The sequence below is a fragment of the Piliocolobus tephrosceles genome, chromosome 19 (assembly GCF_002776525.5).
Source record: "Piliocolobus tephrosceles isolate RC106 chromosome 19, ASM277652v3, whole genome shotgun sequence".
Classification (NCBI taxonomy): Eukaryota; Metazoa; Chordata; class Mammalia; order Primates; family Cercopithecidae; genus Piliocolobus; species Piliocolobus tephrosceles.
Window position 1 is genome coordinate 1,200,657 of NC_045452.1, and position 23,412 is coordinate 1,224,068.

At 51.1% G+C, this 23,412-nt stretch overlaps 2 protein-coding genes across 2 annotated transcripts in view; both read right to left on the reverse strand.

The window, feature by feature from the left end:
* MICAL3 (microtubule associated monooxygenase, calponin and LIM domain containing 3) overlaps positions 1-23,412 on the reverse strand; it is a 1,031,057-nt gene that overhangs the window by 164,262 nt on the left and 843,383 nt on the right. The gene's annotated exons all lie outside the window — the stretch shown is intronic.
* Positions 4,371-9,413, reverse strand: TMEM121B (transmembrane protein 121B). The gene has a single exon (XM_023192101.3). It carries the CDS (start codon positions 9,188-9,190, stop codon positions 7,454-7,456), a length of 1,737 nt encoding a protein of 578 aa, XP_023047869.2. The 5' UTR covers positions 9,191-9,413; the 3' UTR covers positions 4,371-7,453.

Sequence of the window (23,412 nt, forward strand, 5' to 3'; positions counted from 1 at the left end):
AAAAAAAAAAAAAAAAAAAAAAAAGCTGAATGGGCCAGGTGCAGTGGCTCATGCTTGTAATCCCAGCAATTTGGGAGGCCAAGGCAGGTGGATTGCTTGAGCTCAGGAGTTCAAGATCAGCCTGGACAACATAGTGAGACTTTGTCTACCTAAATTTTTTTTTAGCCAGTCATGGTGGCACATGCCTGTAGTTCCAGCTACTCGGGAGGCTGATGTAAGATGATCACTTGAGCCCAGGAGCCCCCTTAGTCACCACCCCAGCCTCCCCATCCCTAGGCTACTTTGATCTCTGTAGACTTGCCTCTTCTGGACATGACATATAGAAAGGAGTCATAAATTCTCCAGGGCATCTATTTCTTCTTTAATGTCATTCCCTGTTTCTCCTTACAGTCCCTCCCCGTTTCCTGGGCCCAGTCTCACACTGGTCCTTGCTTACCCTGAGTATGGTATCCGCTCTCAGCCGAATGCCAAGAGTTTCAAGAATGTGTATAAATAAAGCCACACCTTTATTTTTGTATTATTCTGAACCATGGCTAATAAATTCTGTTTCACCAAGAAATGTCTCTCTAAGAACAAATGCCCTCCACGCTGTGCCCCTCCCACCTCTTCAGCTCCTCTCTTAAGTAGTGTGCAAAGGTGGTTCCGGCTGGAAGAGAAGCAGCTAGAAGATGGCTAGAAGAGCATCTAACCATGCCTGTGTCCAGGCCAATTATGCATGAGGCCACCAAGCAAGCTCCCAGTTTCATGACTTCTTCCTCCCTACTGTCTTGATCCTAGTTTGTTTTTGGTTTTGGTTTTGGTTTTGGTTTTGTTTTTTAAAGAATAATTGATTCAAAACCAGTTTCTCTTTTCTGCGTAGGAAGGTCCTTCAAGGTGTTTAGGGTCTAAAAAGGGTTGTGTTCAGTCTCTGAAACATCCATTCAGCAGTTTGAGCTGGGATCTCTGAACGCAAGGGCATGATGGATATACTTCTTTCTTGCTTTTGTTGTGTTTTGGTTTTTTGTTAGTTTTTAAGTCGGGGTCTCTCTGTCACCAGGCTGTATTACAGTGGTGCAATTATGGCTCACTGCAGCCTCGACCTCCCAGGCTCTAGCAATCCTTCCACCTCAGCCTGCCCAGTAGCTAGAACTACAAGCACGCACTACTGTGCCTGGCTAATTTGTGTGTATGTGTATTTTTTGTAGAAATAGTGTTTCACCATGTTGTCCAGGCTGGTCACGAACTCCTGGGCTCAAGCCATCTGCTCACCTCGGCCTCCCAAAGTGCTGGGATGATAGGCATGAGCCCACCGTGCCTGGCCTTTCCTATTTATCTTTGAAAATTAAATAGGGCATAAGAGAGAAGAAGATGTACTTACAATGCAGTGGGCTGTTTTAACTCTATAGCCTTTGGGCTCTGCTTGGTGCTCCCCTTCCTAAATAGACGAGGGGTATGCAGGGCTCTCTTCTGCATTAGCGCCCTGCCAGCTGGGACTCCAGCAAGACCCGGGGCACCTGAGGGCAGAGTGAGATGGAGGGCCGCTGCTCCAGCAGCCGGGCCTGCGTCCCACAAGTCAGGTATGTCGGACAGAGGGTCCTTCCAAAGAAGAGGCAGCAGGGTTGGGGGCTGGCCAGCTGCTCATCCGCCCTAGGTAGCTTGCTCCTCTGTAAAGTGGGTGGGGCAGGAGTTCCCACCTCATGGTGTCCTGGGAGGCCTGCAGTATCCCTGAGTGGCACCAGCCTGCTTCTGGGGCAGAGCAGTTTGTGCCCCCCGAGGTACCACTGAGCCTCGTTCCCTGCTATTAGGTATTGCTCTCTCCCTCCAGTGTTTGCCTTTTCAGATTATAAAAGTAATACGTGTTCCCATACTTGGCATCTCTCAGGAGCTCAGGAAGTATGTGGCTGAGTGAACATGTCCGTTGTGGAAAAATGGCGACAATATGGATTCCATGGGTATATTTTGCAGAAGAAGATAAAGAAAAGCAACTACCCCTAAACCCATGGCTCAAGCTGTTAATGTTAATTCTATGCCCAACACTTTGCCCACGGGGCCTCTCCTCACTCTGCAGTGGCATCCAGGTCCCTCGGGCCCTGCGCCTCTGCATGGCTCTCCACGCCCCATCGCCTCTCCCAGATCCTAGCACTGGGTCCACACTCTTGCCCTGTCCATTTAGATTGATGGAGGCGAGCAGTCATCCAGGTGGGCCAGTTTTCCCTGTGAGAGGAACATGCAGTCTCCTGGCTCGTGGTTTGAAGGGTGCCAGGAAGCCTGGCCCAGCCCACCTCTCCCTGGAGTCCTTCCCAGGAAGAATAGCCCCTTAGGTCATTGACTGTAGGATGAGTTCGCTCACTGGATCCTTCCTCTCTGATGAGACAGGAAGAAGGTACACAATGACCGGAGGAGAGGGAGTAGAAGGAGGGACGCAGGTGGCTGGCTGGCCCCTGCATTTGCCTTCTTCCTTGCATGGGTGTCCCACTGGCCGCCTCTGCTCACCAGTGTCATGGGATTGTCACAGAAGATGAAAACAGCCCCTGCTTTTTTGCTAGCACGGCTGAGCTTTCATGGAAAGGAAGTTGGACCCAAGCAACAGCTGACCACTAAAGGTTGCATGGAGCAGTGCAGATGTGGGAGGAAGAAGGGTCTTGGTGCACACTGGCTTTTCTTCCTGACTGCGGTGCGGCATTGTGCCAGCTACCTCCTCTTTCTGGACCTCAGGAAAATGGAGAGAAAGCAGCCCTGAAGGTGGCTGTGAGTAGGGAAGGGGCTAATGTGCAGAGGGCCTGACAGTCAACGACATGCTATATTTTCCTGTTCTTCCTTGGGGCAAGAACTGCATGGCGAGACTCAGGCAAGGCCTAGGTGTGGCCTGGGCATAGCCTTCACATGAAGAGATCACTCCGCGTCCCTACTGCACCTGTCACAAAGCACCTTCTGATATGCCTGGCAAACCAAAATCGGTGAGCACCAGCTTACTTCCCTAGAAGACATTTCTAAACATTCGTAACATGCTTGGTCAAGTCAATCACCTTATTTTGCATCCACTCCAGGGAGAAATGAAGACATGGTCCTATGTTGCTCTGTAATTATTTTCTATGTAAATTTTGTTCCTTGTTACAATTACATGTGTCTTAGGGGAAAGGACCATTTCACATGTGTCACCTCATGTAATTCTCACCACAGTCCTGTGATTGCTCCTGTTTTATAAATAATGATGAAGTTCCAGTTGATGGCCAAAGCCACAGCTAACGAGAGGAGAGAGCCCAGGCTCCCAGGAGCTTCCACTCTCAGACCTTGCCTCCCGGGCTCTCCTGAGTCAAACCCCTGTGTAGCCTTTGGCACAGCCAGAAGCAGCAAGCTAGGGTCACAACACAGGGGCTGTGTGATACTGGCTGCCTCTGTGCTAAGAAGACCACTATGTGTTTATTTTGGTGCAGACCCAATATTCTTCCTTAGACTTAATACTACCCTTCATGTGAAAATAAAACCAAACAAAAACCGGTGGCCTTGTTCTTATTCATACATAAGAATTTGTGCTTCTGGCTGGGGCAAGAGTGATAAGAGGAGGTCACAGTATTTAAAAATTAGTTTCTCAAGATGTTCCCCCTTTGGAAAGCTACTCCTAGAAATAGGAAGCCGGGCATGGTGGCACACCCCTGTAGTTCCAGCTACTTGGGAGCTAAGGCAGGAGGATTGTTTGAGCCCAAGAGTTTGAGGCTGCAGTGAACTACGATGGCACCACTGCACTCCAGCCCTGGTGACAGAGTGAGACCCTGTCTCAAAAAGAAAAAGAAGGAAGGGCCGGGCGCGGTGGCTCACGCCTGTAATCCCAGCACTTTGGGAGGCCGAGGCGGGCGGATCACAAGGTCAGGAGATCGAGACCACAGTGAAACCCCATGTCTACTAAAAATACAAAAAATTAGCCTGGCGCGGTGGCGGGCGCCTGTAGTCCCAGCTGCTCAGGAGGCTGAGGCAGGAGAATGGCATGAACCCAGGAGGCGGAGCTTGCAGTGAGCCGAGATTGCACCACTGCACTCCAGCCTGGGGCACAGAGCAAGACTCCGTCTCAAAAAAAAAAAAGGAAAAAGAAGGAAGGAAAAGAAGAAAAGTGCGAGAGAGCCCAGGGCGATGAGAAAAAATCACTCTCAGGCTGAGTCCATTAGAGCCGAGCTGGCTGTGCCAACAAAGCCTGTCAGACACTCACCAGCTCCAGGCCACAGCCTCACTGCCTCCCTCAGAAACATGCCAACTGTCTAGAAGGAAAGGGCCAAGGTGTACCCCTAATGTTAACACAAACCTATAAAATAATGGCAAATGTCACAGTGACATTTAAGAATTTTGTAAGGAAACCAGGACAGAAAAGATATTGAAACAAACCATACAGGAAGCTTGTCACAAGCCTCAAGTTTTTTATTTTCAGAACAGAGTCTGGTTTTATTTTTAAAAAGAGAAGGAAAAAAGTGATAAATGCTAGTGAGGTGCCACTTCCCTCCTCCTTCCAGGCTCTAACCGCCAGCTAGCTCTCTTTCACAAAACCCACGGATGCAGAATCAGGACATGTTAAAATGGAACAGTCTTTAGAGAGGGTCTAGTCTTTTGAAAATAAGTAAGGATTTCGGGACTCACAGAGAGGAAGGCCCTGACTTGCTGAAATGTTAGGGGTAGGCGGTTCTCGAAATTCTGAGCCCAGGATCCTTTTCCGTGAACTATGCACGTGCTGGCATTGACCTCGGAAGGCAGTGCACCGCCTTGGCTGTCAGGCCCATGGGGAAATCTCACGTTTGTCCCTTCACTAGGGATGCCCTAGAAAGCAAGGCAAAGGAAGCTTTAGGGGTCATCGTGAATGGGGCAGGGAAAGTGAGTGCAAGGACTCAAGAAAAACACAGCAGAGGAAGGGAATGACCCTCTGAGCACACTGTGCTTGACCCACGTGTGAAAAGGGGGTGACTGGGGCTGAGCTGGGGGCCTGGTGTCTGCCAGAATTGGCCCAGATGCCATCAGCCTCTTGACGTCCAAGGAAGTGGCAGCTCATTGGAACTTATCACAGCCTCCCACCAAAAACCTAACAGTACAGAGATTTTACAGTCAGGGAGGCCCAGCAGGAGATGGCCATCCAAACAACAGAAAGGGGACAAGTCAGGGGGCCAGCCAGCAGCTGGCCATGGCTCAGACACAATGTCCTTTCACAGTCACTGAGATTAGGTAGCAGAGAAACAGAGCAAAGCTGGAGAGAGGACATGGGAACAGGGAGCAGCTGTTGGCACCCACCCAGGGCCTAGGCCCCAGAACCTTGAGTACAATCGAAGGGAGAGGAGAGGAGTCAGTGGGAGCAGGGGAAGAAGGCAGAAAACAACCAATTAAGTGTGAAATCCAGCCAGCTGTTGGGCCACATAGGGTGAGGGACTGGAAGCACAGATAGTGTATGGAGTGTAAACATTTTCCCCCGCTGTTCCCTGCTCTGAGAGCACGAGGAGGCTCAAGAGAACTCTGGTCCAGCCTTCTGCCCCTCTTATGTCTGTCTACATGGGTGTCTTCTGCCCTAAGCCCCGAAGCAGTTGGAAGAGGGGGCTTCCAGCAGGAGGCGGGGCTTGGCCTGGGTGCTGAGTTCACGGCCAGTGACTTGGCACTTCTGGCCCTCCCTGTGCACTCTGCAGCTGTGCTAGGCCCTGCCCCACAGCTAGCCCAGGCACCCAAGCCCTCCCTCTGGCCCTCTCTGCTGGGGCTTCACACACCCAGTGCAGAGCAGGGAATGTTCTGCCGGTGCAGCCTGGCTGGCTTCTCTCCTGGCCACCTTTACAGGAAGCATCAGGACCAGGGCTTTCAAGAGCCACAAACTCACAGAATGTGAGTTGAAATTACCTTCAACCTTAGAGATCACTCATCTAACTTCTACTTTTTTAATGTGAGAAAACAGGCCCAGAAAATTAAAATGATATGTCACTCAAAGCCAATGAGTGACAGAATCAGAACTAGAATCCACATCTTCTGGTAACTTGTCTAGAGTTTATTACACTACATAAAACTTCCCAAACGTAAGAAGGGAGAAGGGGAAACAAAAATTCTTCAAGTTTCACCCCCACCACATCCTGTTGAGGGTGGAGGGAAGTGAGTATTTCCTGGCCTTGTTAGCTGCTGTCCTCCTGCACCCTTAAAATATGTAAAAATACTTATCCTGCCTCAATGATGGCAACAGTGACATTCCACACCAAGACTGTAAGTGCACAGTCCCAGGATGTCTCTTGTCATTACCCTCAATGGGAGGAATTCTAAGAGGGAAAGTTCTGCAGCCTGCCTTGGCCCTAGTGAGACTCTTAACCAGACCACAGGCGGGAAGTCACCACCTCACTTTCTGATCTACACTACCTAGAGGAAGGACAGGTGGGGAATGGGGCTTCCTACTGCCTTGGGCCCATGGGAGGCCCAACTTCACAGCCATCCAGGAACCCCACCAAAGCTATTACTCTAAGCCCAGATCCGACCCAGTTGGCACCAAACCACAGGAAGGATAAGAGTTCTAGGTGCAGAGGGAGGAACAGAGAGAGGCCAAGCCAATGGCTGATACTCCGCAGACCCTGTAATAACACTGGCACCAAACCCCAGCTGGAGCCAGTGGCCATGGCAAATGCAACTTCTGAGTATTTTGTCTTCATTTTTTGCAAGCAGCATCAGTGCATGATGCAACAAAAGTTGAAAGCACGGAGGTAGAAATGCTCGCTCACCCAAGAAAGGGTGCAGTTTGGTCCTTAAAGAATGGATCCCCTCCTCTCCCTGAGCTGAGAAGAGAGGAGCAGGATTGAGGAAGATCCTGTGTGAGCCTCTCCCTTCAAGGGGAGTACCTGGGCAGCTCCCAGGGACCCAGCTCTTCCTGGGAATTCATGGTCACAAATCCAGGCAGAAAAGAGGAGGGTGGTGGTAAGTATGGTGTAGGGGGCAGGGCCTCCCCAGATCTCCTACCCATTGCAAAGGGCCACAGGGTGGACACAAGAAAACAACACTACACACACAGAGACATACACTTTGTATCTATCACCTGGAAGAAATCCAATAGACACATCAGTGGAAAAGTAGGTTCTGGGTCAATTTCAAGGCATGTGACAATGGCCACTAACCACAGCCTAAAAGAGGCTGGCACTTCTAAGCAAGAGAGAAGGTCCAAGGCCCAGCACCCCTCTCCTCCTAATGGATGGGAATTAGAGTGGAGGTGGGCAAAGCAAGAAGCAGAGGTACCAGCCCCTTGGAGGTCAGGATTGGGGTAGGACAGGAGGAGAGGGTAACTGCACCTACCTCCCTCACCATTAACTGCTGGTTTCCCTCCCAGCTGTCCTCACCCCAGGGGTACAGAAGGACACCCTGGCCCTTAGCCCTGAAAAGGATTACCTCTTTCAAATACAGCCTGATCAAATCTGGGCGACAGAAGGTAGAAGACAAGGGAGTTGGGGACTCTCAACCCAAAATCAAGGACCCATGCCCTTCACCCTCAATTATGGGAGGCCACAGCCAGGGTGTTGACATAGCCATGGGCACCCCCCTCGTTCTCCGAGATGCAGTGGCCCAGCTGGGAGCCTCCCTGAGGTGGTGGCGGAGGCGGTGGAGGGGCGGAGGGCGGAGCACCGTAGCCCCCTCTGGCCCGACTCGGGGAGGCCCGACTGCCCCGGTCCCAGCAGCCCTCCAGGGCCTCCAAGCCGCGGCAACCGAGGAAGAAGAGGTTCTTGAGCATGAAGATGGAGAGGGGCTGCTGGTAGCTGACCACCAGGAGGCAGCGCAGCGCCAGCAAGGGCACGTCTACCAGGCAGCCGCCCAGCAAGCGCAGAAGGCGGCTGCAGCTGCCAGGCCCGGAGGCCTGGCCCCAGGATGCCGCCGCCGCGGCCGCGGCGTTGAGCTCGTAGAGCCAGAGCACCGGCGAGGCGAGGGTGAGGAAGTAGACGGCGATGAGCAGGTAGCGCAGGTGCGCGGGCAGTGGCACGCGGCCCTCCAGCATCAGCTCCACCAGCGTGAAGCTGTCGAGCAGGTCTAGACACGTGCCCAGGAAGCATCCGGCCGCGCGGTGCCGCTGGGGCTGTAGCAGCAGGGGTCCTGCCGATCCCGGGGGTGCGCCCGCCTCGCTGATGGCCCGCACCAAGCTGTAGAGCAGGGGCACAGACAGCGCCATGGTGAGACGGAAGCCCGTGGTGCCGAAGGGCGCGCGCAGCTCGATGAGGTCTAGGATGGACGTGCCCAGGATCAGCACCACCTTGGGAGTGAAGGCGATGGAGTAGATAAGCCAGGCCAGGTAGGCGAAGGCGAACTCGCCCGCTGCCGCGGCCGCCCCCAGGCCGCCTCCTGCGCCGCCGGCGCCCCCTCGGGCTCCGCGCGCCTTGGCCCCAGCGGTAGTAGCCGAGGGGGCAGGCAGGTGCAGGGGCGGCGCGGCGTGGTGGTGGTGCAGGTGGTGGTTGTGCGCCCCGCTGGCCACTCCGCCCCGATGGCCCCGGCTGTTCTTGGCGAAGAAGATGGCCCAGCCCACCACCACCACCAGGTCAGTGGCGATCCAGGAGCACCAATACAGGTCGGTGACGGCGATGAGGTACAGGTCCAGCAGGCCGCCCTGAGCCAGCAGCAGCACCACGGACAGCGCCTGGTAGCCCCAGCGGCACCTGGGACTGGGGGCGCAGCCGCGGCGCCTACCCCTGCGGCCGGAGCGGTCTGGGCAGCCGCAGCAGCAGCAACACGGGCAGCAGGAGGCGCCGCTGCCGGTCCCGGTGCCGCCCGCGCCCCCCGCCGAGCGGCTCCCGGGGCCCCCGACGGCCCCGGCCGCGGCGCCCCCGCCGAAGTCCGCGGCTGTCATGCTGCAGGAGGAGGTGGGCGTGGAGGTGGAGGAGGAGGTGGCGGCTGAGGAGGAGAAGGCGGCGGGCGCTGGGCCGGCCGCGGCGCCCACCTGAGCCGGCGGCCCCAGGAGCGCGGCGTTGGGCACCAGCGGCTTGCTGACGCTGAGGCTCTCGTCGTCGTCCTCGCGCTCGGCGCCCGTACTGCTGCTCGGGGAGCCGCCGCCCCCGCCGCGTCTGCCGCCGCCTCCCCCGCGGCTGGTGCTGGTGCTGGTGCTGCTGTCGCCCGAGCCTCTCCGGCCGCGGAAGGAGCCCCCGCGGAGGAAGAGGGGCTGCAGCCGGGCGGCGGCCGGGGGCGGCGGGAAGGAGCCGGACGCGGAGGAGACCGAGCGAGGGTGGCCGAGGGCCGGGCGCATTGTCCTCCGAGGGGCTCTGGGGCCGCCCAGCTGTTCCCTCCCCGCCAACCCCGGGCGGGCGAGGCGGCCGAGGCGGCCGAGGGGAGCCGGGGCCCGCCGCCTCCCCAGCAGCGGGGACTCGCACCTGGGCCGGGCGGCGGCGAGATCCGGACTGGAGCCACTGGACTGGGCGAGCCGGGCCGGGCGGCCGGGAGCGGGGGCAGGCGGGGAGCCTAGCGGACCGCGGTGACGGCGGGCGAGGCGGGGGCGGGGCGGGGCGGGGAGCTAGTCCCGCCGGGAGGGAGGGAGGCTGGCGGCGGGGAAACCAGGACTGGATTCGAGGGGGAGAGGAGGCGGCGAGACCAGAGGAGGAGAAAGCGCGGCACGCTGGATCAGCGGGAAGAGAAGGGGCGGGGGTGCCGTGCGTCACGGTCGGGTGGGGAGCCCTGTGGCCTAGAGGAAGCAGGAGGCGCGAGCAGCCGCCAGGGTGAGGCGATCCCGTGTCGGGGGGGCTCCCAGGGAGCGCGGACTCCTAAGGAAGTCGCTGGGAGTCCCACCGGCTGCACCACAGGGCGTTAGTGCCTAGATGGCTTCGGTGCCCCCAAGCGATGGGCTCAAGCTATAGGGCGGGCTTTGCAGCTGGCCTTCTCAGCTCTGAGGCAGGCGGAGGGCAGCTTCGCCTCCACCCTCCGTCCAGCGCCCTTTCCACAGGGCCATCCGCCCCTCCCTAAGGCAGTAAAAACCAGTGGAGTCAGGCCATGTTGGCAAAAAGGGCCAGGGCAGCAGCCCCAGACCTATAGTCCTAAATTTCCGTGTACCCAGCCCCGGGGTCACGAGCCGTCTCAGGGACGATGGAGAAGTTCCCTGAAAACACCTGCCTGGGAGGAGAGACTAGGGAACGGGATTGGGCAAATGGCATCCGCCCAGCGGGCTTCTCAACGGTTTTTAAAGCAGAATGGGACATAATAGGAAGATACGTCTAGCGGAGAAGAAAATAAAGGGGGCATTTAGAGGTGTGGGCACCTGGATGAAAACAAAGGCTCCAAAGGGATAATGGTGAGGGTTATAGCCCATCACAATAACAGACACCAAGGAAGGAATGCAGTCAGTGGCCCTGCTTAGATAGGCTCAGGAGACAGCACACCAGCTCACCCCAGGACTCATCCAATGCTGGGGCTGGATGTCGATGCAGCAACTCTGGAAGGCAGAAGGTAGACTGCTGCCTTTAGGGGTTTAAGGGAGAAGGAAATGGCTAGAGCAGTTGGGGCTCAAAAAAATCTGAGGTTCACCCATCATGGAGACATCCTATTCCCAGCCCCATGAAAACAAGGCAGAAAGCCTTCCTGCCCTGTTCACTTCCACGCCCTTTGGGGCCTGTGGGCTCCCTGATTTCATGACCTTTGAAGCTGCTGCTGCGGGCTCATCTCCCCTAGGTAACAGCTTGCGGCATGATAATACCATGCCCTGTGAGGTAGCTACATGCAGTGGAGCCGCAGGTGTTAGGCCTAGCCCCTAAATCCGCCTCTTGAATAAGGGTCAGTTTCAGCCAAACCTGCGTTTTCCAGTTCTCTGGAGGTCAGTCTGCACAGCCTATCCCTGGTAAATACACAATTTAGAACCTGCACCATCTCCACCTCCTGCGCACACACCACCTTTGGAAAGCTGGCATGGTGGTGAGGGCAGGAATTCTGGGGCCGCCATCCCAGCTGTGCCACTTAACACCTTTGTGGTCTTCGGCTCAATATTTCACCTCAGAATGTTGATCTGTAAAAAGGACCCCACTCCAGCCGGGCAAGGTGGCTCACACCTGTAATCCCAGCACTATGGGAGGCAAGGCGGGCGGACCACCTAAGGTCGGGAGTTTGAGGCCAGCCTGACCAACATGGAGACCTAAACATCTCTACTTAAAAATACAAAATTAGCCGGGCGTGGTGGCACACGCCTGTAACCCCAGCTACTCAGGAGGCTGAGGCAGGAGAATCACTTGAACCCGGGAGGCAGAGGTTGCAGTGAGTCGAGATTGCGCCATTGCACTCCTACCTGGGCAACAAGAATAAAACTCCATCTCAAAAAAAAACGGACCCCACTCCTACCTTAAGGGGTTGTTGTGAGTATAAAGAGAGATCATATGTGTAATCTTTCTTCGATAACAGAGCCACTCCCTGGCTCAGAGTCCATGCTCAGTTAAAGGTCTCTGTGTTATCATCATTCCATTCGCCATGCTTTAGCCTCCCGGGGAACATCGACTCACAGCAGGGGCCACCAATGGCTGTTTTCTGCCTGGACTCTGAGTTCTGCTCCCCGACAGCACTGCACTTTGGTAAGTGCCCAGGAGCAAAGCCGCCATGGTTAGGAGCACTGGTTCTTGGAGCCGGTCTTCTCAGGCTCACAGTGTGAGACATCCAGGGCGCCAGTTGAGGCCAGGGTCCACCCATGTGGGGCAGGGTGGGAAGTGAACAGTCTAGCGGGTGCAGTCACCACTCAGGGTGAGCAACACAGCAGGCCTGGCAGCTATCAGGGCTAAGCCAGTCCAGGTCAAAGAGTACCTTACTGGGGGGCTGCCAACTGCTAATGGGGATGATTATAGCAGTCTCCCAATCCCTCCAGGGGAACACCAGCCAGCAGCTCACACAGAAGCTGGCCCAGGCCTCCTGCACAATTAAGTAAAGTAGTGGAAGAAGGAAGCAGCTGGAGGGGCACAGTGGCTCATGCCTGTAATCCCAGCAATTTGGGAGGCAGAGGCAGGTGGATCACCTGAGGTCAGGAGTTTGAGACCAGCCTGGCCAACACGGTGAAACTCTGCCTCTACTAATAACACAAAAATTAGCCAGGCGTGGTGGCACGCACCTGTAATCCCAGCTACTCAGGAAGGCTAAGGCAGGAGAATCACTTGAACCTGGGAGGCGGAGGTTGCAGTGAGCCAAGATCACACCATTTCACTCCAGCCTGAGCAACAGAGTGAAAAAAAAAAAAAAAGAAAAAAAAAGGAAGCAGCTGATGAAAGAAGAGCTGGATTTCTGAGAGCCAGGGAAGAGCACCCTCCCACTCCCCAGCCCACACCCTACCCTGTCTCAAAAACAAAACAAAACAGAAAGTAAAAAATAAACCAGCCAGGCATTGTGGCTCACGCCTGTAATCCCAGCACTTTGGGAGGCTGAGGCAGGCCAGACCACCTGAGGTCAGGAGTTCGAGACCAGACTGACCAATATGATGAAACCCCATCTCTACTAAAAATACAAAAATTAGCCGGGCATGGTAGCCTGCGCCTGTAATCCCAGCTGCTTGGGAGGCTAAGACAGGAGAATCTCTTGAACCTGGGAGGCGGAGGTTGTGGTGAGCCAAGATTGCACCATTGTGCTCCAGCCTGGGCAACTCCTCCCTTCGAAAAGGAGCGAAACTCCTTCTCAATAACTAAAAAAATAAATAAACCAAGTTCTTTCCTAGCAGGGAGATAGATATATAACTAATTAAGCACAATGAAGTATTATGAATATTATAACCAAATTCGGAGTCCAGAAGAGATACAAAATAGGAGTGGGGCAGCAAAGCCTTCAGAGAAGACAAGAGAGCTGTTCTGAAGGCTGAGCAGGGGTTGGGTAGCAGATAGGAGGTAAAGCTGGATCAGAAGAGCATTCCAGGAACAAGATGGACAAAGGGCCTAAGGCATAAAGTAGCAGGCGCTATACAGTTACAAATATTGGCTCTGCTTGAATATGAAGTACGGGAAAGCATGCAATGAAAGGCACAGCTGAGGAAAACAGGTAGGGCTGAGTTACAGTGGGCCTGACTCCAAGCCAAATCTGGGCTGCGTTCTAAGGCAGGAAGGGACTCTTGAAAGCAGAATTATACCAAGCACGGATCTGCATGTTAGAAAAGTTGCTTTGTAGTGCAGACGGTGGATTAGAGGGAATAAAAAGTGGAGGTACAGAGACTATGTTCTGGTTCTGGCAATACTGTGAACTAAATCATAAAAACTCCCCAGCTTACCAAAAAAACAACACTCAATGAAATATAACATTCTTTAAATGCACAGTTAATCTCAAAGAGTAAGGGAAACTCTTGGAACCATAAATGAAGAGGAAATCAGACTGGAAAGTGAAGTAAATGAGGCTGTGAGTGCCTTCAGATATGTAGTCAGCCTCACTTAGCCACATTGTTTAATATGGTGGGGACTGGCCACATGTGGCTCTCTAAATTTAAATTTAGGCCAGGCGCAGTGGCTCATGCCTGTAATCCTAGCACTTTGGGAGACCGAGGCAGGTGGATCACCTGAAGTCAGAAGTTCGAGACCAGCCTGGCCAACGTGGCGAAACCCTGTCTCTACTAAAAATACAAAAATTAGCAGGGCTTGATGGCATGGGCCTGTAGTCCCAGCTACTCAGGCGGTTGAGATGGGAGAATCGTTTGAACCCAGGAGGCAGAGGTTGCAGTGAGCCAAGATGGTGCCACTGCACTTTAGCCTGTGTGATAGAGTGAGACTCCATCCCCTCAAAACAAATGTTTCAAAAAAAAAGTGTCTTGCATATTTCTTCTCCTTTCTTCTCTTAATTTATTCAAAAAGCAATTGCATAAAACTGTAATTGTATTGGGCCTTTAACATATAGAAATGTAATAGATTTGACAATAACAGCACAAAAAAGGTAGTTGAGAGCAGCAAAGCTATATTAAGGCAAGGAAATGACATAAGATGGTAACTCAAATTCACAGAAGTAAATGAAGACAACCAGAAATGGTAAAATACAGATATAGATAAATATTTTTTAATATATTATATATAGGCCAGGCATGGTGGCTCATACCTGTAATCCCAGAATTTTGGGAGGCCAAGGCATGCGGATTGCTTGAGCTCAGGAGTTTGAAACCAGCCTAGGCAATATGATGAAACCTCATCTCTACAAAAAATATTTTAAAAATCAGCCAGGCGTCAAAAATAAATAAATAAATAAATAATTAGCTGGGCATGGTGGTGCATGCCTGTAGTTCCAGCTACTCTACTTGGGCGGATGAGGCAGGAGAATTGCTTGAACCCAGTAAGTGGATGTTGCAGTGAGCCGAGATTGTGCCACTGCACTCCAGCCTGGGCAACAGAGTGAGACCCCATCCTGGAAAAAAAAAAAAACATTATCCAGGCATGGTGGCACATGCCTGTAGTTCCAGCTACTTAGGAGGCTGAGGCAGGAGGATCACTTGAGCCCAGGAGATTAAGGCTACAATGAGCCCCAATTGCGCCACTGCACTCCAGCCTGAGCAACAAAGCAAGACCCTGTCTTAAAAAAAAGTTATATATGTATAATGTATAATAATAATGGCACCAAAAAGGCAAAGAAGGAATAGAGCTATCTAGAAATGAAGTTTCGCCGGGCGCGGTGGCTCAAGCCTGTAATCCCAGCACTTTGGGAGGCCGAGACGGGCAGATCACGAGGTCAGGAGATCGAGACCATCCTGGCTAACCCTGTGAAACCCCGTCTCTACTAAAAAATGCAAAAAACTAGCCGGGCGAGGTGGCAGGCGCCTGTAGTCCCAGCTACTCGGGAGGCTGAGGCAGGAGAATGGCGTAAACCCGGGAGGCGGAGCTTGCAGTGAGCTGAGATCCGGCCACTGCACTCCAGCCTGGGTGACAGAGCGAGACTCCATCTCAAAAAAAAAAAAAAAAAAAAAAAATAGAAATGAAGTTTCTTTATCTCACTGGAATTAAGTTGGTATAAATCTGAAGTTAATTTTGATAAGTTAATATGTATAAGCCCTAGAGCCACACTAAGAAAATAACTCAAAAAGTAGTTTAGAAATCATTAAAGGAATTAAAGTGTTACACTACGAAAACTCACTCAATACACAAAAGGAAAGAAATATTAAAAAAAAAAAAATACCTAGCCAGGCGTGGTGGCTCCTGCCTGTAATCCCAGCACTTTGGGAGGCAGAAGCAGGTGGATCACCTGAGGTCAGGAGTTCAAGACCAGCCTGATCAACATGGTGTTTCACTAATACTCCGTCTGGTGGGGAAAGCAAACAAACAAACAAACACTTCAGTCCTACCTGAGGTGCTCAGAAGTAAACAAACAAAAAACCTGGCCGGGCACGTTCGAGATCAGCCTGGGCCATATAGCAAGACCTCATTTCTAAAAATATATATTATTTTTTTGAGACAGAATCTCGCTCTATCCCCCAGGCTGGAGTGCAGTGGTGCGATCTTAGCTCACTGCAACCTCCGCCTCCCGGGTTCAAGCGATTCTCCTGCCTCAGCCTCCCAAGTAGCTGGGATTACAGGCGCCCGCCACCTCGCGCAGCTCATTTTTTGTATTTTTAGTAGAGACAGGGTTTCTCTATGTTGGTCAGACTGGTCTTGAACTCCCTACCTCAGGTGATCTGCACACCTAGGCCTCCCAAAGTGCTGGGATGACAGGCGTGAGCCACCACGCCCAGCCATAAAAATAATTTTGTTTTTAAGTAGCCAGACATAGTGGCATGTGCCTGTAGTCCTAGCCACCCAGGAGACTAAAATGGGAGGGTCATTTGAGGCCAGGAGTTTGAGGTTACAGTGAGCTATGATCATACCACTGTACTCCAGCCTGGGTGACAGAGCAAGACCCTGTCTCAAAAAAAGAAAAAAGAAAAGAAAAGAAAAGAAACCTTCAGATTTCAAGTATATAGTAGTCCTCTCTTTATCCATGAGGGATTCATTCCAAGACCTCCAGTGGATGCCTGAAACTGAAGATATATATATTCTATGTTTATTTTTCTATACATACCTATGATAAAGTTTAATTTATAAATTAGGTACAGTAAGAGATTAAGAATAGTAACATAGCCAGGCGCGGTGGCTCATGCCTGTAACCCCAGCACTTTGGGAGGCCGAAGGAGGGGATCACGAGGTCAGGAGATCGAGACCATCCTGGCTAACACGGTGAAACCCCGTCTCTACTAAAAATACAAAAACAAAAATTAGCCGGTCGTGGTGGCGGGCGCCTGTAGTCCCAGCTACTCGGGAGGCTAAGGCAGGAGAATGGTGTGAACCCGGCAGGCGGAGGTTGCGGTGAGCCGAGATCGTGCCACCGCACTCCAGCCTGGGCGACAGAGCAAGACTCTGCCTCAAAAAAAAAAAAAAAGAATAGTAACATAATAGAACAATTATAACAATATATTATAATAAAAGTGTATGTGAATGTGGTGCCTCTCTGTCTCAAAATATCTTAATATTTTCAGAGTGTTTTACCATGGAACTGAAACCATGAAAAGTGAAACTGTATATAAGAGAGACTACTGTATAGTCACTGAAAAAAATTTAATGGATGAGCTCAACAGCAAATTAGACACAACTGAAGTGAGTAAATTTAATAATATATATGAAGACATTCTCTAGAATGTAGTACAGAGAGCTAGAGACTGAAAATATCTAAGAGACAAGAGACATGAGAGATAGATTGGAATATCCCAAGTATGTCTAACAGAAGCTCCAGAAGGAGAATATAAAAGAATAAGGGAAAGACAATGAAGAAATTTGAACTGAGAATTTTCCAAAATTGGTGAAAGAACTTCTCCAACCCACAGATTTAGGAATTGAAATGAATCCTAAACAGGATGAATAAAAATAAACATGCTCCGAGATGCTTTCAAGTAAAATTGTAGAACTCTAGACAAGAAAAAGATCTTAAGAGAAATCAAACAGTAAAAAACAAATTACAACAAACAACAGTTAGATTAATGGCAGACTTCTCATCAGAAATAACAGAAGTCAGAATGCAGTGGACGGTAGAAATAAAGCTAAATAATCAGTAATCACAATAGATGTTATATTAAATAACAGATGATCAGATTGGGTTTTTTTTTAATGTCCAGTTATAGGCTTTTACAAGAAATATCCCATGACCTGGCATGGTGGTCCACGCCTGTAATCCCAGCACTTTGGGAGGCTAAGGCAGGAGGGTCACTTGAGGCTAGTAGTTTGAGATCAGCTGGGTAACAGCAACACCCTGTCTCTATAAAAAGTTAAAATATTAGCCAGGCATGATGGTACATGCCTGCAGCCCCAGCTACTTGGGAGGCTGAGGTGAATCCCCTCTTGAACCCAGCAGTTTGAGGCTGCAGTGAGCCATGATCACGCCATGTCCAGCCTAGGCAACAGAGTGAGAGCCTGTCTCAAAATAAATAAAAAAAAGTTGGAGAAAGAAAAGCAAGTATAATGAAAACACAAAGAAGGAAATACGGTTGGGCATGGTGGCTCACGCTTGTAATCCTAACACTTTGTTTTTTGTTTGTTTTGTTTTGAGACGGAGTCCCACTCTGTCGCCCAGGCTGGAGTGCAGTGGTGCGACATTGGCTCACTGCAACCTCTGCCTCCTGGGTTCAAGCAATTCTCCTGCCTCAGCCTCCTGAGTAGCTGGGATTACAGGTGCATGGCATCATGCCCGGCTAATTTTTGTATTTTTAGTAGAGACAGGGTTTCACCATATTGACCAGGCTGGTCTAGAACTCCTGACCTCAAGTGATCCACCTGCCTTGACCTCCCAAAGTGCTGGGATTACGGGCAGTAAGGCCATTCTGAGGGGGTCACATATGGAAATGAAGAACATTTACTGGAGGCGGGACAAAAGGCCATCCTTGTTAGGAAGAACTTGGCTAAATTGTGTTCATGTTCTATCATTTTGTGGAGGTAAAAATTGCAAGCAATGAAACCTGCATTTGTTTGGTTTAGGAAATCTCTAAACAAAGTATTGAAGGAGTTACCTAGCTCCTTCTGACTGCTTCCAGTAAAATTCAAGAGAGACATAAATGACTTAAAGACAGAACTGTTAAGCAAAAAGTAATAAGAACTTGAAATTCTGAAAAATGATCGGCCCATCCATATAGAAAAGAATGAGAACCCAGTTTGGAGAGAACACTAAGGGTGTTGCTGTGCTGCCAAGCTCCTTTAGTAAGATTAGTATGGATCAGCCATTGCAACAGAAGCTAGGAGCTATTCTTCAAGATAATGGAAGAGGGACCCTGAAGGCAATTCAGAGATCATGAGAGCTGGCACTCCCATCACTGGCCCAGAGTGCAAGGACCCACAGTGAGAGCAGATTCAAAGGCTGGCCACCTCTCTGGTCCAGGCCAACCAAGAAGCAGGAATCAGGCCCTCACCAGAACCAAATCTGCTGATGCCTTGATCTTGGACGTCCAGTCTCCAAAAGTATGAGAAATGAATTTCTGTTGTCATAGGACACCCAGTCTATGGTCTTCTAACAGCCTGAATGGACTAAGACATAGACCAATTGCACTTATGAACATAGGCAAAGAACTCCTGAACAAATTACCAGCAGTAGCGGCCAGCAACATGTAACATAACCAATTTGGTCTTTTCCCAGGGATGAAAGAAAGAGTTAAAGATGAAAACAGGGTGGGCGTAGTGACTCACGCCTGTAATCCCAACATTCTGGAGGCCAAGGTGGGAGGAGCGCTTGAAGCCCAGGAGTTTGAGAGCCGCCTAGGCAACATGGCAAGACCTCACCTCTACAAAAAATAAAAAATAAAATTAGCTGGGGTGTGGTAGCACATACCTGTAGTCCCAGCTACTTGGGAGGCTGAGGTGGGAGAATTGCTTAAGCCTGGGAGGTCGAGGCTGCCGTGAGCCAGGACTGCGCAACTGCACTGCAACCTGGGTGACAGAGAGATACCCTGTCTCCAAAAAAAAAAAAAGATGAAAACAAAATATATTAATATAGTTTACCATATTAACAGATTAAAGGAGAAAAACACTTAACATCAACTCAACAAATACAAAGAAACAAACATTTAATATCTATTCATGAATTTCAACAAAAATTGAGCAAAACAGAATTTTTTGCTCTATTGGTCTTGCTCTGTTGTCCAGACCAGAGTGCAGTGGCACCATCACAGCTAACTCAGCCTTGAATCCTGGGCTCAAGCAATCCTCCTGCCTCAGCCTTCCAGCTAGCTGTGACTACAAGCATGTGCCACCATGCCCAGCTATTTTTTTGTTTGTTTGTAGAGAGAGGGTCTCCCTGTGTTGCCCGGGCTGGTCTTGAACTCTTGGACTCAAGCGATCCTCCTGCTTCTGCCTCCCAGAGTGCTGGGATTAGAGGTGTGAGCCACCAAGTCTGGCCAGAATTTATTTATTCCTAGTAAATAGTAATATGGCAACAGAGACAGACTAGACGCTGTCCAATCCCATTTCCTCTTCCTAGACAGAGGAAGACCACATTTCCTAACCTCTTTGTAGTCACATTAGAACCACATGGCTAGCCAATAAACACGCACACGTGGTATCCACCATAGCCTGGTTCGGCCATAAATCGCTTCACGGTCATCCATTCACTCTCTCTCCCACAGACCTTGGATGCCGTGTGTGGAAGATGACAGCATCACCAACTGGCGGGTGCCTGGATCCCGGAGTCACCATTTGAAGGGAAAAGGTCAAGAGTAGCTACCTGACCCACATCAGGCTATGAAATGAGCAAGAAAGAAAGATTTTGTGAAGCCACATTTTCATACATGTGTAGGTCTATTTCTGGGTACTCTACTTTGTCCCATTGGTTTGTATCTCTCCCTCTGCCAGTAGAACAGTGTCTTAATGACTGTAACTTTATAAAATTGCTTGATATCTGATAGGCAAGCCCAGGGTCAAGACAGGATGAACCCCTCTAGAACAAGGGCAGTTTCTGAGATGGAGTCTCACTCTGTCATCCAGGCTGGAGTGCAGTGGTGCAATCTTGGCTCACTGCAACCTCTGCCTCCCAGGTTCAAGCAATTCTCCTGCCTCAGCCTCCCGAGTAGCTGGAATTACAGACACGTGCCACCTGCCTGGCTAATTCTTTTCTTTTTTTTTTCTTTTTTTCTTTTTTTTTTTTTTAGTAGAGATAGGATTTCACTATGTTGGCCAGGCTGGCCTTAAACTCTAACCTCAAGTGATTCGCCTGCCTCGGCCTCCCAAAGTGCTGGAATTACATGCATGAGCCACCGAGCCTGACCCTCATTTCTTAACACTGCGTTTGGTTGGACAGCAACAGTCATTTATATGTGAATAAATGAAGCTGAAAGAGGAAGTTAGAAAGACCAAAGGAAGAAGCAGACAAGGAGGGACCCCTCCCCTCTCCAAAGAGACAGCTCCAGGAATGCCAAGTCTGCTTGCCTAGGGATGCAGAGCCAGAAAGCCCAAGTCAGAGTGGGAGGAGGTAGGGAAGGAATTTCAAGCTAGACTCCTATTCTCTCTCTCCACCCCCTCTCTCATACCAAAAAGAGAGAAAATGACACGAGGCTTTCGAACCAAGAGCTGGAGGAACCTGGAGGCAAAAGCTGAGGCTGTCAGCTGCCCAGCAGTTGACACCCTGAGACCATCTTCCCACTTCCAACACCCACAGAAACTGCTTCCCAAGGGCCCCGGTGTCCCCGCATGGCCCACCTCAGCAGTATGATGCAGCACTGGGGAAGTGACAGAATGTGAAAAAAACTATTATAGCTGAGATATTTTAAAATTCCGCCCTCCAGGCAGCATCTGGTTGCTACAGCAACCCCAGCTCTGCAGGGTGTCCCGATTACCAGCAGGCTCCCTGCACCTGCCTCAGGCTGAGAGCAGGCGCTGCCGCCAAGGGGAACACCAAGGAAATGCCCATGTTCTGATTCCAAGGTAATGGCTCAGACCCAAGGTTATTTTATCTGTTCAATGTGAAACCTGATGCAGTTTTGTCCCATGTTAATAATTTCATTAAAAATATGGCCTTACCTCCTATTCGATGCACTCAAGTCTTTTTTTTTCATTCATTTGGCTCCATCAAAACGCAAAAAAGATAACATTTTCATTCATTTGGGATCGAGCAAATGAAGGCAGCTGGATGAGTTTTGGTTCCAGGGTTTAGACAAAGCCCCTAAGGGACAAAATTGGAATCAGAGCTGAGTAGCTGGTCCTGCTCTCTAGATTTGCATAAGTCATGTGGCAGGACACTTGCTCTTTTGCACCCGCCTGAAATAGCTTATGATATCCTTAGGAAACCCAAACAAGTAATAAATAGGGGGCTGGGCACTGTGGCTCATGCCTGTTATGCCAACACTTTGGGAGGCTGAGGCAGGGGTATCACTTGAGCCCAGGAGTTCCAGACCAGCCTGGGTAACATAGCAAGGTCCTGTCTCAACGAAAAATTACAGGCTGGGCGCAGTGGCTCACGCCTGAAATCCCAGCACTTTGGGAGGCCAAGGCAGGTGGATCACCTGAGGTGAGGAGTTCAAGAACAGCCTGGCCAACATTGTGAAACCCCATCTCTATTAAAAATACAAAAAATTAGCTGGGTGTGGTGGCACATGCCTGTAATCCCAGCTACTTAGGAGGCCGACGTAGGAGAATCGCTTGAACTCGGGAGACGGAGGTTGCAGTGAGCCAAGATTGTGCCACTGCACTCCAGCCTGGGCGACAGAGAGAGACACCGTCTCAAAAAAAAAAAAAAAAAAAAATTACATTAGCTGGGTGTGGTGGTGCACACCGTAGTCCCAGTTATTTGGGAGGATGAGGTGGGAGGATTGCTGAAGCCCAAGGAAGTCAAGGTTGCAGTGAGCTGTGAGCACACCCCTGCACTCCAGCCAGAGGATGTGGTGTGTGGTGGTATACACCTGTAATCCCAGCATTTCAGGAGGCTGAGGCGGGAGGATCGCTTGAGCCCAGGAGTTCGAGACCAGCTGGTCAACAAAGCGGGACCCCCATCTCAAAATATAATAACTAAATAAGTGAAATTAAATTAGAAGGAATGAGTGGCTTCTGACCTTGTGCCCTCATTTCTGAAAATGGCATAGATAAGAATTCTCTCTCCATGAGGGGCTTTGTGAGGCTCTAACAAAGTAGGAACGGATGACACCTGTTTCAAAAAGGTTTGGAAAATGCTAACCACCATGCAAATGTGAGCCAGTGAGACTGTGTCCTGGCCAGCAGCTCAGATGGCCAACACAAAGGCGCTTCAGAGGCCAGGGCTGGTCTTCAGAGACTCAGAGACTTGCGTCATGTCCTGGAGCAACTCCTCCAGGTGCAGCCCAGATGAGCTCTCAGGTCAGATAGGTCAACAGGTCAACCTCACCACGCAGATTTACAGAACCCAGCTCAGTGCCTTGGTGCCGTTGGCGCCACGAGGCACCTGCCCAACACGCACCCCGTGAGCCTTTCACACACAACCCGAATTTTGTTTGAGCAACAATGTGCCAGTCCCTGCCTGCTTGTCACTGGGGGTGTCTCTGTGACCCCCTCATCATCACCTGCAGAACTGGAGGTCAGAAGGGGGCACTCCTGGGGATGAAGCTCCATGAGCTCTGCTCTGGGCCTTTCCCTCCCTCCCTGCTCTCAGTGGGGCTGAGGGGCTTGCACGTGTAAGGGGACCACCTTGCCACTGGACAAAGCACGTGTGCTGAGGGTGGTGGGGTGGGCACTGAGTCCTCCAGGAAACCTGGCGCTGCTCCCAGCCCTGACATGCCACCTCTGACCTTCCCATCACTTAGAACAATAACCTCCTGTTGGGTCAAGCCGCCAATCAAACTTCTGTTAGAGGCCAGGTGCAGTGGCTCATGCTTGCAATCCCAGCACTTTGGAAAGTCAAGGTGCAAGGATCACTTTTTTTTTTTTTTTGAGACGGAGTCTCGCTCTGTCGCCCAGGCTGGAGTGCAGTGGCCGGATCTCAGCTCACTGCAAACTGCGCCTCCCAGGTTTACGCCATTCTCCTGCCTCAGCCTCCCAAATAGCTGGGACTACAGGCGCCCGCCACTTCGGCCGGCTAGTTTTTTGTATTTTTTTAGTAGAGACGGGGTTTCACCGTGTTCGCCAGGATGGTCTCGATCTCCTGACCTCGTGATCCGCCCATCTCGGCCTCCCAAAGTGCTGGGATTACAGGCTTGAGCCACCGTGCCCGGCCGGAAGGATCACTTGATGCCAGTTTGAGACCAGTCTGAGCAACATGGCAAGACCCCATCTCTTTAAAAAAAAAAAAAAAAAATTAATTAGCTGGGTGCAGTGGGCAGTGGGGCACACCTCTACTCCCAGCTACTCAGAAGGCTGAGGTGGGAGAATCACTTGAGCCTGGGAGGTAGAGGCTGCAGTGAGCTGTGATTGTGCCACTGCCCTTCAGCCTGGGTGACAGAGCAAGACCCCAGACTCTAAAAGACCAAAAAGATTTCTGTTAGGAACAGAACATAATCTGAAATGATACAGAACTGTATAATAGCTCACTTATTTCTCAGCTAGTCCTATGAAACAAACATTGCCAACACCAATTTCACGG

Bases quoted from the DNA above. Each gene is read 5' to 3' on its own strand.
- TMEM121B (XM_023192101.3), bottom strand. From the start codon at position 9,190: ATGCGCCCGGCCCTCGGCCACCCTCGCTCGGTCTCCTCCGCGTCCGGC.